General features: G+C 42.0%; 1 protein-coding gene across 1 annotated transcript; it reads right to left on the minus strand.

Moving 5' to 3' along the window:
• Positions 1-2936: 2936 nt before the first annotated feature.
• LOC149322873 (lysozyme C-like) lies at positions 2937-6661 on the minus strand. Its single transcript, XM_089483974.1, has 4 exons — positions 6481-6661; positions 4444-4602; positions 4169-4247; positions 2937-3249 (listed from the first exon to the last, which is right to left on the minus strand). Exons 1-4 carry the CDS (start codon positions 6626-6628, stop codon positions 3186-3188), a joined length of 450 nt encoding a protein of 149 aa, XP_089340100.1. The 5' UTR covers positions 6629-6661; the 3' UTR covers positions 2937-3185.
• Between the last annotated feature and the right edge of the window lie 8450 nt (positions 6662-15111).

Consider the following 15111-nt stretch of genomic DNA (forward strand, 5'->3'; position numbering starts at 1 on the left):
CTGAGGCAGAAAGGCAAATTGCATGTTATTTGGCATCTTAGACAGAAAGTCTCATGAGTATCTCTTTCCCTCCCTGAGAGTATAAACACAATTTTTAAAAATTAAATAACAATTTGTTGCCCTGTGATGATGCCAAAAATCTCTTGCCTGAGGTTGCTGCCTTGTTCTACTTAATGGTAGGGCTATTCCTGGGCAAGCTGGAACTCGCCTGGGCTAGTGCAGCCAGCCATGGATTCTTCTCTCCCAAAGGTGTTGACAGACTTCCCACATTTTGCAATCTGGAGCACATAAGAAGTCCAGGGCATTTCTCAAATTGCCATCCGAAGGCTCTTAGGATAATCTTGGATAACCTTAAGTATACTCAACCCAGACTCCATGCTGCTGCCACTAGCATATCCTCCAATGTTTCACAGATGAAAATGTGTGGCCCAGCAACATAAGAGTATGATCAAAAAGGAAAATTATTCATCGGAAACAGCACACAGGCTGCAGCAGTTTACTTTGGCATAAGCCTCATGGGAAGGGCAAGATTCCTCTCCTCTACCTCTGATGAGTTAACTGAGTGCAAAAAGGGAGAAAAAGAGGCCCAGAGCAACTACTGACAAGTCAGTTTAATGTGGATACCAGGAAACTGTCAATCTGTGTGCACTTGGAAAGGAATGTTGTGATTTCTAAGAGCCTGCCTGGGTTTCTCAAAAACAAGTCATGCCAAACTAATCTTATCTCTATCTTTTTTAATATAGTTACAAACTTGGTGTATCAGGGGAGTGGATGTGGTTGAAGTATATCTTGACTACAAATGTAAGGCATTACATCTAGGCAGGAAAAATGAAATGCACAAATATGGGATGGGTGATAAATGACTTGAAAGCAGTGCGTGTGAAAAAAGATATAGGAGTCTTGGGGCTATCACACAAGGGCGTAAAAGTGGAATTTTAACAGGATAAAACAGTATTTGGCAGGTACTTATCACACAACATCATGCCCATCCTGCTTCTGCCTTGCATTTCATCTGTTATTGTAGTGCGCCTTTTCATGGATGGGCAAAACCTATCAATAGGCTCTCAATCTTACTGCTATTCCATTACTGCCTTTGTAAGATAGGTCCCTTCTGCTACAATTTCTCCGCTGCAGCTTCTCAGGCAGCTGTGATCACAGCTGCCAAAACCTTCCTAAAGAAGGTTCTCAGCCACAATCACTTCTCCTTGCCTTCCTCCCAGAAAGTGGTATTCGGCAGTTCATAAAACAGATCATTATGATGAATTGTCAAAGCATTATAGTGGGGGAAAGTGTGATAAAAAATTATGCCAAACCAATATGCTTCCATTCTTAAACTAGCACAATTGTAATGGGGCAGCAGGTTAGTATGATAAAGTCCACATGCTAATCACGAGTCAACAGTGTGATGTGGTAGCCCAAAAAGCCAGGAGTATTCTGGGTTGCATCAACAGGATGATAGTGGCTAGATCAAGGGAAATTGTAGTCCCTCTTTATTCAGATTTGGTTATACCTCATCTGGAGTACTGTGTCAAGTTCTAGGCACTATAATGTAAGAAAGATGTAGACAAACTGAAACATGTCCAGAGGAGAGTGACCAAGATGCTCAAAGGTCTGGAGACCAAGCCTTATGAGAAACAACTTAGAAGCCGAGTGCGTATAGCTTGGAGAAGACTGAGAAGCGGCATGATAGCTATCTTTAAATATCTCAAAGGATGCCACCTAGAAGATAAAGGAAGCTTGTTTTCTGCTGCTCAAGAAACTAGATCACGTACCAATGGATTCAAATTACAAGAAAAGAGATTCTACCCAAGCATTAAGAAAAGCTTTTTTTTACTGTAAGTGCTATTCAACAGTGTGGTACAGACTGCCTCAGAGGATGGTAAGCTCTTCATCTTTGGAGGTTTTTAAGCAGAAGTTGGATGGGTTTCCTTTAGGAGTGCTATAACTGTGTATTCCTGCACAGCAGGGAGTTGAACTAGATGGCCCTTGTGGTCCTTTGGAAGAGCCTATGATTCTATGCAGAGATGGAGGTAAGCTGAGGACAAAGGAGGAAAGTGGGAGGAAGAGAAAAACTGGGACATTTTAAAAGCAGTTTAATAAATGATACAACAGAGATTAATCAGGACTGAAAGTAACTTCACACACAATGATTTAATTTCCTCATCATCTAATTGGGCTTGTCCTGAGATTTAATCCCTCATCTGGAGAAGCAGAGTAATTCCCTAAGACCTTAGCTACCACCCTGAGGCCTGGCAATCCCCCTGCTACCAACCATTCTCACAGGCACCTATATCTGAACTAACCTCATCTTTCTTTCTTTTCTTGCTCTTGAATCTTGGCTTCATACTATATCCAGGCAATTCTGAAGAGTGAGGAGAATTAGAACCACATCCCTACATATTTGGTAACTGAGGACATTACAGAACTTGGTAACAGTTTTAAGCACTTTTTCCTCTTTACCATCCAGAAGATTAACTGGAAAAAAGAAATTGGCAGCATGAGCTTCCATAGACTTCAGTCTACTTCCTCAGATGCATTTGGATTAGATTGAAGTCTACGAAAGCTCACGCTGCCAATTTCTTTCTTTCACTTAGTCTCAAAGGTGCTACAAGAGTTCTCTGCATACTGATTCTATAGACTAACACAGCTATATCTTTGAGTTCATCCAGAAGATGTTCAGTTTAGCCATGTGATTTTTGTTCCATGTTTTTCTGTTTAGTAAGATCAGGGGATTTTCTGAGACTCCTGTAAAACATTATGGTCAATATATTTTAATTCCTGCCCCCTTAAAGCTTTGGATAATTTGTAGGAATAGGAAATAAGTTATGTCAAGATCAGTAATATCCTTTCCCCTGAACTCTACAATTCAGACCTTTTTTTTAATCACAAACAACAAAAGAAAGCAAACAATTGTAATAAAACAAAAGACTACAGGATCTGTTATACATTCTTTTTATTAGTCCCCAACAGTTGTACATATCCCACTATGAATTTTTTGAGGGGATCAGATCATTTTACATGCTTGGATCATGTCTGGATAAGATCATCTTACACGTTTGGTAAGTACACAAAAACCAAGGAGTCCTACTTGAATACATGTTGTTAATACAACCACCACAGCCCCCCAAAATTTCAACTGCAAACTCTTCCCTCAGCAATTCTGTGTTGTGTCCAGAGTCTCTGGACTAGAAGCAGCCCTTGACATATTTAGAAATATCTTTCCCTTTGCAGTGTTCCTTCCAGCCAGGCCTGCAAAGAAAGAAGATGGGGAGGGGAAATTGAAATTCCTTGTTTGCTGCAAAGGGAATGAAAGCAAGCTGCTCCAGGAAGGCTATTGCCACTCCCATCTCCCCTTAGAGCAGTTGTTCTCAAATAGTGGGGTTTGAGGGGGGGGCAAAAGAGTTGCTCAAGGAGGAGGGGTGCAAGGCTTGGAAGCCTTGATCCCTCTCCTCCTCTTTCCAAAACTTTTCTATCCTGGAGGAAAGAAGAAAAGCAAGGAGGGTGCTTGAGGCTTCTGCCTGAGGGAGGAGAAGGAGAGCTATTTCCTTATAAAATATTAAAATGTGAATATATGTGGATGTGTGAATGAAAATAGACCACTAAAGAAACAAATATATGTGTTCATGTACTACGCTGAGTAGGGTCAAGGGTGCAACGTCGGCTTGTAGATGTAATGGGTAAAACTTTTGAGAGAGACAAGGTTTTTGTTTCTTTTTTGTTTCTTTTCTTCTTCTTTTTAAATTTGCAGGGCTGTTGTTTAGCAAAGCAGAGACCACTCTGTCCACACCACCTCCATCCTTCCTAGGTCAGTCTCTAATCAAGGCCCAAATTCAGTCAATATTTTTAAAGTCTGAGGTCTTTGAGCAGTGGACTAGGCAGTGGGTGGCTGAAAGGAGCCGAGAACTGGTACCTGCAATCTTTGCTCTGTGGAAATTGTAGTACAGTATCTTTGTTGAGAGATGCCAACCTTTACTGGGATTGTACAGTGGAGTACCTACTGGCAGTGGACAGGACTGATGCCAACAATGATTGAGCCAGAACCAAAAGAACAGTGGGCTCCAGGGTTTCACTCTCTTTCTGTCACCCCTCTCCATTTCTCTTGCACACCACTTAACCAAGCAGCCAAACTACCCCCTCCCCCCTCCATTTGACCTTTAGTTCTACTTACCAGGCACTCAGTCCATTGGCCTTCAGTGCTATCTTCTTGACACATTTGGAGTCATCTTCAATGTCATCATTCAAAAATTCTTAAGAGAGAGGAAAGAGATTGGAATGTGTCAGAGAGAAAAGGTATGGATGGATGGGCACTGAAAAGATGGCATGGTCCAAGATGGAAACCAGAAGAGGATGTGCCTTCATGCTTCCACTTCATTGTCTGCAGTTTCTGCTGACAATGCTCTCCCCCACACACATATATGTTCCCATGTGCTTGCACACACTTACTGCTGCATTTAATGTGGCAGGCGTTCTGGGCACCGCTGGTCTTTCCGTCGTCACACCATTCTTTGCTGTTGATCTGGAAGAGCCCATAGTTACGGCTATGGCCCTTATATTTGATTGCCGAGGTGTTGTAATTGCTCTCATGTGCTACCAGACAGACCCCTGCAGAAAGATCAGGAGGCCAAGTCACATTACCAAGGACTGAACTCCCACAGTTAGGAATGACCCCTACTGTGCCTGTCCTTCCAGCTGCCTCCCATAAGCAATAATTTGGATTTTATCTCCATTTACCCATTTCTAGCTTTTCAATGACAATAGCTTACACAGTAAAAACTATTTTTTATTTCTTTATAGGCGTTTATGGTTAGAGTAGTCAATGTGGCAGTTTGTGAATACATTTCTGATTGGCTGCCTAGGTCATTTCCATCAAAGATGGGCTTCTCTCACCACTGGACCAATCCACCATCTCTTTCATTGGCCTCAAATGTTCACAAACAGATTTCACACTTTTACTATAGTGAAACAGCCAAATCACACTTTCTCAAAATTGTTTTTAATAATAATAATAATAATAATAATAATAATAATAATAACACATCTAGTCAGAACTAGCCAGTTTATTTATTTAGTGTAGTTTAAGAAAAGAATAATTAAGGAGACAACTGCTATATACATCTCTGATCTGCTACTTAAATCAGTTACATCAAAGATGGAGTTCTCAGCCACTTGGACCTATCTATAATCTGTCTTGTAAAGGGCTGCCATATGGTTCATCTCCAGGCAGAAGACTAGAGTGAACCTTCTCCAGTTTGGGGTGGTTCAGATCCAAGCAAGAGGAAAGGACCATGGGCAAAACTCCAGCTCATACAGGAGAGCAGCAGTTTGCAATAATTTGCAAGGATTGGTTGGTTTATTGCTGCAACTTGCAAAGACTCTCTTATAGCAGGGTGTATATATTACAGTGGACCCTTGTCATACGCTGGGGTTTGGTTCCAAGATCCCCTGTGGATAACAAAATCCATGGATGCTCAAGTCCCATTAAATATAATAACATAGCAAAATGGTGTCCCTTACAAAATATGGAAAATCAAGGTTTGATATTTGAAATTTATACTTTTTTGAATATACTTGAATCTGTGTATTGAAAAATCTGTGTATAAGAAGAGCCGATAGTACTTGGTTTCCTTCTTCCCTCCCAGTCATTTGGTGCAAAAGCTCACCCTCTGGTCTGCTCTAGCCACCTTCTGGCTAGAAGCAAGTAGGCTAGATTAAATGTTCCTTATCACATTTCCCTAAGTAAGTGGGAAGGAATAGTTGTCTCACTACACCTTGATTTAGGAACAGCCCCTTTAGCTAAGGTTTCTCTCTTAATTTCCAAACAGGAAAATACATTCTCTCTCTCAGTCTGTGTGTGCTTCAATGACAAGCTATGAGCTGCTCTGGTTGTACTTCACGCATAAAGCTTAGTGACAGCACAAGGGCCTTCCCTAGTTCTCAGGTTTGGGTGAAGATATCTGAGGTCTGGGGAAATCATGGAATGGCAATCCTAGTTTTTTCTGGTCACAAGTCAAAAACAGATAAAACCTAATTCCAGTACTTTGGTCTCCCTGGCAGCATCCAAACCAGAAGAACATAAATGCCCACACACTCTCAGATTCTTCTTAATGCCAGGAGTGATATTCACGTTCTGACACCTATGATTCTATTCACAGAGTAACCAACTGTATGGATTTTTAGTTACAAGTTTATGTGTGAATGCTGCCCTCTCTTTTGTTTTCTCCCACCTTATCTGACATAATTTAATTGTCTAACATTTTTACTTGCTGGTACAAATCTTAGGAGCAGTGGTCCAAGAAGTAATTCTTCTAAGACAGTGGATCCCAAACTTTGGTCCTCCAGATGTTCTGGACTTCAACTCCGGAATTCCTGACTATTAATCATGCTTGCTGGGGCTTCTGGGAGTTGAAATTCAAAACCTGGAAGACCAACGTTTAGGAACCACTGTTCTAAGTCTGGACAAAGACCCAAATGGATACTCACAGTCAGCCACTGTACTTCGCAAGAAGCCATTAAAGCCATGCGTCTTCAGTTCCCGAGCCAGTTTGCATCGTTCTATTTTCTTGCCTTCTGCACTGGGCATAGCCAGAGCTGCAAGAAAGCAGATACTCAAGGACAGAAACATCTTCATCTTGGCAAAACTTGTCAGATGGGTGAGCAGCTCCTGCCAGGCTCCTGTTTTTATGCTCCTGGTGCCTTGGGTTTTATCTTATCATGGGGCACAAGGCGTAGAGCCCTTACACTATCCCCTCCCACATCTGCCAGGAATCAGAATTATGTTGGCTACTTGGCTGCCCTCAATAAAATCCTCCGGTGACTTTCCAAACATTGCCTGGGGCATTGGATCAAAACAATCCAGAAGGATTACAGGAGGCAAATAATAAGAGATTGGCACATGTGCTAAACCAATGCCATCATTGAGTACCACAATATTTCCTCACAAATGTTTTCTTCTTCTGTCACCTATTCCAGACTTGTAGTTGAGCAATTCTGAAAGGCCCATAAAACTGTCTCTTCTTCTCTGAATGCTGGGAAGGAAAGAAGTAAGTAGTTGATTTCTAGAATGCGGTGGTGGCTGATGGGAAAACAGACAATGGCATGAATTAAACTTGTCATTCGCATTCTGTTAAAAGTAGTGAGCAAGTCTGCTAGGGTCAACCAAGCCAATTGTCAAATGAGATCATGACAGGTGAGTTATGAAACAGCCATACCTTATTCATCTTTTATTTAACCTATTACTAAACAGTTCTGTTGCATGCCTATTGCCTAGTTTTCCCCAGTCCCCATTTGAAAGGTCAGAAATATTTTTACCCTCATCATTTCAGCCATGTTGATATACACCACAACCACAAACACTACGCTGTCCTTCCCAATGCTGTCTAGCTACCAGATCCTGGAAATGTTACTTCCTTGGATAACATCCATGTTGGCTGTGAGATTCTGGGAGGTGTAGTCCAAAAAATAATATATTTTTTTCTCAGAAGTTCATCTATTTTTTGACATCCACTGTCATCACACAAGACCCTCAGGTCACTTCACGTGATTTACGCACCAGTCACAAAAACAGCTCTCTATGTTTCGAATGATCAAATTGTACACTATCATGAACCACCTGGAAAGGGATCCTTGGTTGGAGAGATTATCCTTCTGCTCCGTGACCACCTAGAGGGTGGCCCCTTCCAAGACATGGTTTCCTTCTTCCTTAGAAGAAGATGCTCCTTTGCCCCAAGCCCTCCTTTTCTGTGACAGCAAAGGAGAATGAAGTGGGACATTGCTACCACAAGCCGTAAAGCCTCATCTGAGAAACTTTCTCGACTGCTTCAGGTGAACTAGCCCAGCTTCCAGAAACTTAATGTTTTCTCCCAAAAGTTTGGTGTTATGGAAGAAGTGAGTGCTAGCGTCTGTCCATCCTCCTCCCAGATTATCAGTTGTCCTCCTCCTCCCATTCTCAAGCCTGTATGGGTCTTTTTTTTTTTTTTCAAACCTTGTGATAGGCCTTTCCAGTATGGTTTTCTATTTTGAAGGGGGAGGAAAACCTCTATAGGCCTTTCATAGGTCAGGTGGGGAAGAAGTGGTGGAAATGGTCATTCTGGGGCCATAAAAACATCCATCTTGATATTTGGGAACATGAAGACCATGGAAGAGGCACAAAAACAGGTTGACCTGCAGCTGTGGTCTACACTTGGTTCATGGCTTCACTAAATTCTAGGAAGCCTCATACCCTTCCTAGCTTTCTACTTTCAAAACTATTTACAAGTTAGAACTATTTAGAAGTATCATAGATGTTTTCCTTGAGAGTACTTCTTTAACAGAAGTTTTGACGTTGTTTGCTTTGGATTTGTCCCTGTGTACATGTCTCTCTCTCTCTCTCTCTCTCTCTCTCTTTCAAAAATGTAATCATAGGAGTATGGAATGCCAAATGTACACACAAACAGCATATATTGTGAATCACCTCTCTCCCTCTCTTATCCATACTAGATAATACTTATGCAGGTACACTTCCAACATTTTCACCTCAAGCAAACAAGCATATTCTGTTTAGATAATTATAGCCATTAGATACCACTTTCACTGTCACGGCTCCATCCTACAAAACTGTGGGATTGGCAGTTTCGTATAGTATTTAGAATTCTCTGCCAGTGAGCTCTACTGTCTAATCAAAACTATAAGTTCGGGACCCCACAGGATGTATCTATGGTAGCTAAACTGGTCTCAGAATCTATGTGGTATGAAAAATTTCTACATAGGATAGCATAAAAATATTTTTGTTCATAAAAACAATGTTCAAAGTTACAGGGAGGAAATTAATTGAAGAAAAATATCATTTTGTGCCCAGTTCATGAGCCACCTGCTACCCATCCATTGACACCAGCTAAGACATCCTAGTTGAGGACCAGCTCTGTTTGGAGAAGAGCCCCTTCTCAATCTGCTGTGTGAAGTCCTGAACCTAGACATAGTCCTGCCTTAGCAGCACCACCAGGATCTTTAGGCAACCCCTTCCTACACCTGCTGGGAATCAGAGTTACATCAAGCTCGCCCCTCTCTAATAGGGACCTTTGAAATGGACTCCATGGGACTGGCATTTCCTAGTACTGTTGCACCAATCAAGACTTGTGAGAAGTGTCTCAGGCAAGCATTGGCACACCCATTTCCCAAGCACCAAGTCTCAGTGCTCCAGTATTTGACTCCCAAATGTTTCTTCCTTCTGATCTGGTCCAGAATTGAAGTTAGGCAACTCAGAAAGTTTTGGTACGTTGTCTCTTTTTGTATCAGGTGACTGTTAGGAAGGAAAGTAAAGTAAAAAGAAAAGTAAAGAAAGAGTAAGATAGACATGCAGACCAGTGGTTGGTTTCTGATATGGAGTGGATGTTTGTAGAAGAAGGTAAAGTTGTTGGTCTGAATCAAATTAACATCTTGACTCAAGTAAAATGCAAGTAGGTCATACAGGTAGGTCATAGACAGTATGTCGCAGAATGGAAGTTGGCTTGTTGCTTAGTATTGCTGGGGGAAGAACTCCTATATAACTTCAAGAGTGGCTTCTGCAGGCTACATTTGGAGAAGAGCAAAGTCACACATGGTCCATGGCAACCACACCTCGCACTTATGGCCAGCATATTGCTCAGGTGGTCATCTGTTATTGCCAACATGATGGTTGATTACATTTATATCCTGCTTTTTATATAGGGAGGTCAAGGTGTTGATCTGGTACAATGTAGAGTTCATTGGAATTTAAATGTGGGGAAGCATGTTTAGATGCAGCCATAAGCTCCTCCCAGGAGGGTGTACTTCCTACATCTCTACCTCAAAAGTGGCTGAATGGACTAATCACACCTAACATAGAGGAGGGGGGAAAGTGATGCATCTTCTGAAGTAGCAATGAGTGGAAATGAGGGTGATGGTAATGATAATTAATAATAGACTAATTAGACTAATAGACTAATTTTTAGAAAGAGGAAAGTTCTTTAGAATGTAAGAAGGGCCCAGCCTTGACAGATCTGGCAAAGAATCTTTGTGTCTAACACCCTGTTCTCCAAGCAGCCACCCAGATCCTTCTAGGAAGCCCAGAACATAGGCCAAGGGGGCACTCACACTTTCCATCCCAAGCCAGTAGAAGAGACTCCAGCTTAAGCTTGGAAAATCTGCTGTTTTTGACTACAACACTATGGCCAATATAGGAGATGTAGCACAAACAGTAACTTTTCCAAACCTTATAATGAATTTGGAAGTATCTGTCTATCTACTGCCGTTCATGAGGGTACCTTCTGGAGTTGCATCAATCGATCGATCGATATTGATCACCCTTTTGGTTTGGGTATTCAAAATATCTCTAAACCATTCTTAATCCAGGTAGCTTCTGGGGTGGCACAAAATGCAAAAGCACAAAGAAAATGAGATGCGTGTCAATAGAAAAGGAATACCAGAAAAAATATCAGTAATGACAAGAACAACCGAGAGGTAGGGAGGTGTCCTCTGGTTGAAGTGGTAATGGAGACATTAGAGTGCCTCCTCCCACAATCCTTGCTCTATCATCATGTCAGCCAATACTGTTAAAATGAAGAAGCAAAGAAACATGGCCCTCCAGATGTTGCTGCACCACAAATCCCATCATCTCTCACATGGCAGTCTTTATGGTCTGTCCATAATGGATGTTGCTTTGGAAACAGGGACAATGCTGAACACAAGGGACCTGATTGTATGACTTTAATGCTTACAGCTGGTCTGTGCATTGAATGGAACTATAGAAACCATCAGGTCAATATCCCTGAGGCAGGGAAATATAACTAATTATTATTATTATTATTATTATTATTATTATTATTATTATTATTATTATGGCCTCTCAGTCCCTCACTCCCTCCCTCTCTTGGGTCTTCTTCACTAGCACTGGTGTCTTTCCTTCCCCTCTGAGTTACTCTTTCCTCTTACTATCATGCCAGACATGGTTAGCCTTTTGACATCACTTGGAAAAGATGTTTCCCTTTCCCTTTCTATTCAAGGCACACAAGTGCCATATGGAGCGCTGTTCCTGTTTCAGAGTCCCAGTCAGCCACGGCCTCTTTCAGCATACTCCATTCCCTCTCCCTGTCCACCCACCCCTGTTTCTTCCCCCCTTTTCTGCCTAAGTACCAGTCACCATTCCTTGTCCACCACCAAACATGACCAGTCCTCATTGGGTTGATTCTTGGACCCCTTAATCACCACTACTTCTTCAGGGTTTTATTTTTCTGAAATCTTTTGTTATTCTGCAAACGTTGGGGTTTCCAAACCCTGAGAATGCCACCCCATCAAGTGTGGATGGTGCTGTTTTGCCTACATAAGTTTCCACCAAATGCAGCTGAGGTTATTGTTCTTATACAGGCAGAAGGTAGGCCAAGAGGGAGACCATGCTAGGGGTGGATTGGCTCACTCAAGGACGCCATGGACCTGAGTGTGGAAGGCTTGAACAGGCTTTAGATGACCGGGACTCTTGAAGGTTGATCATTGGCAGGGTTTCCATAAGCTAACAACATATAAGAACACAACAAAGGCAACTTCTGGATTTGGGGATTCCTCCTACCCCTACTGCAGACCATTTCAAAAACCCACAGGGGAAAAAAAGCATGGAAGGGGCTAGAAATCCACATGTAGTTTAGTGCAAACCCTGGTTTGGTATTATGGAGGTGAAAGAGGAGAAAAAAGAAACTAGTCACCTGCACCATATTCCAAGGCCAAATTGTTTCTTGGCCTTCAAGGAATGAAAATACTTATTTTTTACCCCACTGATTTTTTTTATTTTTTTATTTATTTCTTGGAGGAGTGAGCAGGTGATATTTAAGATGGAAGCTTTTACAAGAGTGGCTTGCACTAGGACTCTGCAACACCATGATGTGACCTTGAACAAGTCACGCTCTCTCAGACTCAGAAGAAGGAAATGGCAAAGCTCCTCTGAATAAACTTTGCCAAGAAAACCCTGTGGCAGAGTTGATATAAGTCAGAAGAGACTGACTTATATCAACAACAACAAACGGTTAGAACTGCTTCCTAACCCTGTGTTATACCTTAACTGATTGATTGTACAAAATGGGAGATCCAATTTTGTCAGAAAGATTGATCAATTGGGGATCTGCTGTAGGCTTTGCCTCCCTCTTCTGGTAATACCTTGCTATTGCAATAGTACCAACAATAGCTTGAAGTAGAATCTGCCAGGAGAGCCAGCATGGTGTACTGGTTTGAGTGTTGGACTAGGACAATGATGGCGAACCTATGACATGCGTGGGCACATGTGCTGTCGCCCCAGCACAGAGTTTGCCAGACTTGGTTACTAGAAAGCCAGAGGAACACGGCACTTTGCAATAAATAAGTGGGTTTTGGGTTGCAGTTTGGGCACTCGGCCTCTAAAAGGTTCACCACCACTGGACTAGGACTCTGGAGACCAGTGGCATCACTAAGGAGGTGCGGGGGGTGAAGACGACACCAGGTGACACCACTGCTCCTCAAACATCTGCATTTTGATAGCATCAGGTTGTGGCAATCACCTGTGTCTCTTTAAAAGTGCTGAAAAGGTTGGACAAGAGGGGGGAGGTACAGTAGGGGGAGAAAGGAGAGGCCCCAGTTGTTGTTGTTTGTAAATTCAAATTTCAAAATTCTTAATTTTAAAAAAAATAAAATTTAATTGTTTTACATTTTTATTTGAAAACAACACGTTTTCTCAAATTTGCACTTTAACCTCACGAAACGATGTATATGTAAATACATTTATTCTGTGCATATGATATTGTAATTTAAAGGTATCCTTTTAATTTTGTTTCCTGTTTATGTCACAACTATTATCATTGCATTTAGTAATATATGGCAATTACAATTTATGGGTAACATTAGTACAAAAAATATTACTAGGGATTATGTATGGTGTGGAATGGGAGGAGGGAGGGTGACACCATGAGTTACTGCACCAGGTGACACCAGCCTTAGTGACCCTACTGCGGGGGACCAGGGTCTGAATGCCTGCTTAGCCATGGAAACCCACTGGGTGAACATGGGCAAGTCACACACACTCTCAGTCTCTGAGTGAGGCAAAAGAAAATCCTGTGATAACCTTAAGGTCGCCATTAGTCAGAAACATCTTGAAGGCACAGGACAACTAAGAATTGTTAATAAAATCTATTACTCTGTATATTTAGATGAATAGCTTGACATAATAGACTGTGTTTTTCATGCTCCCCTGGGCAAGTCATACTCTCAGTGGATGGCAATGGCAAACCCCTCTGAAGAAACTTGCTGTGAAAATACTATGATAAGTTTGCCTAAGAGTCACCATAAGTCAAGTTGATTTGGAAGCACACAACAGCAACAAATGCATTTTCCTCATTGTAGACAATATAATCGTCTCCTTATATCCACAGGAGATCCTTTTTCTACCCCTCCATGGATAAGAAAAAATGTGAGACCTTGAGTCTCATTGTTCTCTATGGCCATGCGGCTGTATGCACACGCCTTCATTAATAATAACAGGGCTTGTTGTCCACAGAAGTTCAAATCTGTGGATGGCAAACCTGTGGATAACAAGAACCCACAGTATTTACATGCAATCCTCTTTTTCTGCACATCCTGACACTTCTGAAACTACTGCAGGGAAAAATGTGTGTTTTGTATGTGTGTGCCTTCAAGTCGCCTTTTGACTTATGGTGACCCCATGAATTCCATAAGGTTTTCTTAGACAAGGAATACTCAGCCTATCACAGTGGCTTTCCACCTGCACAGCACTTCTAGTCATTTATTTGTGGCTCACTGATAAGGCACACCTGTGGACCTTTTGTGACACACAAATGTGCCAAGGGATACCGGCCTGTCTGTTCACTCTTCCCTCCTCCATCCCCATTAGTGCAGCTGTGATCAGTGTATGCTGTGAACATGGGCCCTTGACTCTTGCCATTCCATCAAGTTTTAGAAGAAGGGGATAAGATTCATGGACACTCTAAAGTGAAAGCATAGCACTATACAGTAGTTGCATAGTGTCAATGAGTTCATTTCAGGTCTTCCTGCTCCTGCAGTGTTTCTAGCTAATAAGAACTAGTATTTAACTTTAGAAAATGGTGGTTGAGTTTACTTTTAAGAATCTTCTCCCTCATCATCTCCCCACCCTTCTTTTTCTTCTTGAATCAGGGACTGCCTCACGTCATTTCCGACTTATGGCAAACCTAAGGCAAACCTACCATGGGGTTTTCTTGGCAAGATTAATTCAGAGGAGGTTTGCCATTGCTTTCCCCTGAGGCTGAGAGAGTGTAGCTTACCCAAGGTCCCCCCAGTGGGTGTCATGGCTGAGCTGAGAATTGAACCCTGGTCTCCAGAGTTGTAAACCAGCACTCAAGCCACTATGCCACGCTGACTCTCTTTGACTGAACAGCAGGGTCAAAAATGTAAAGCCAATACAAGTAGCAAGAAAGCAAGAAATCAGGTTTTGGAGTAAATGAATAATTGGGGAAATAGAAAAGTGATGTTTCAAGATGGCATTCAAATTGGAATGGCAATTATTTGGTCAAATCAACAAAGGGAGGGAAGTTAAGAAGAATAAGCAATGGAAGGTGATGTAGGGAAGAAGTCAACTGCTATAAAATAAGGAGTTGGAAGGAGGATGGCCTGTAGGTAAAGAGGTGGAAAGTTGACTTGGATTAGGTGAATCAGTATGTAAATCATGTCATGGCACATGTAACTTGCTTAGAGGACCTAAGAAGGAAATGGAGAAGGAAACTGGGAACAGAAATGTTACCAAACCCAAGTCAAATGTGGGTGACTTGTTGGTCTTTTGGACCAGACCAGCCAAGGTTGTATAGTTTGTTCTTTTATAGTTCAGCAAGTAACTGTTGACCTTAGATTGAAGGGTGCTGTGTGTTGTCTGTGAATCTCCACAGAAAAAACTGTGATGGAGGGCCAACCATCATCCTCACTCCGCCCCCTTTCCTGGGGGTAGGGCTGAACTTGAAGCACACACACCAATTTACATATTTATGCAAACCTGCTGAGGAAGTAGGGTTTCCCCCTCCCAGAAGATGAGTATCGCTTTTGGACAGCATTGATGGATGGCCGATCCTTTCTCCACCCTGGTCCACAATGCAATGTGGCCTGCTGGCAGATGCC

The sequence above is a fragment of the Sceloporus occidentalis genome, unplaced genomic scaffold, assembly GCF_023333645.1.
Source record: "Sceloporus occidentalis isolate IW3139 unplaced genomic scaffold, rSceOcc1.0.p SCAF_1, whole genome shotgun sequence".
In the NCBI taxonomy this organism is placed as follows: Eukaryota; Metazoa; Chordata; class Lepidosauria; order Squamata; family Phrynosomatidae; genus Sceloporus; species Sceloporus occidentalis.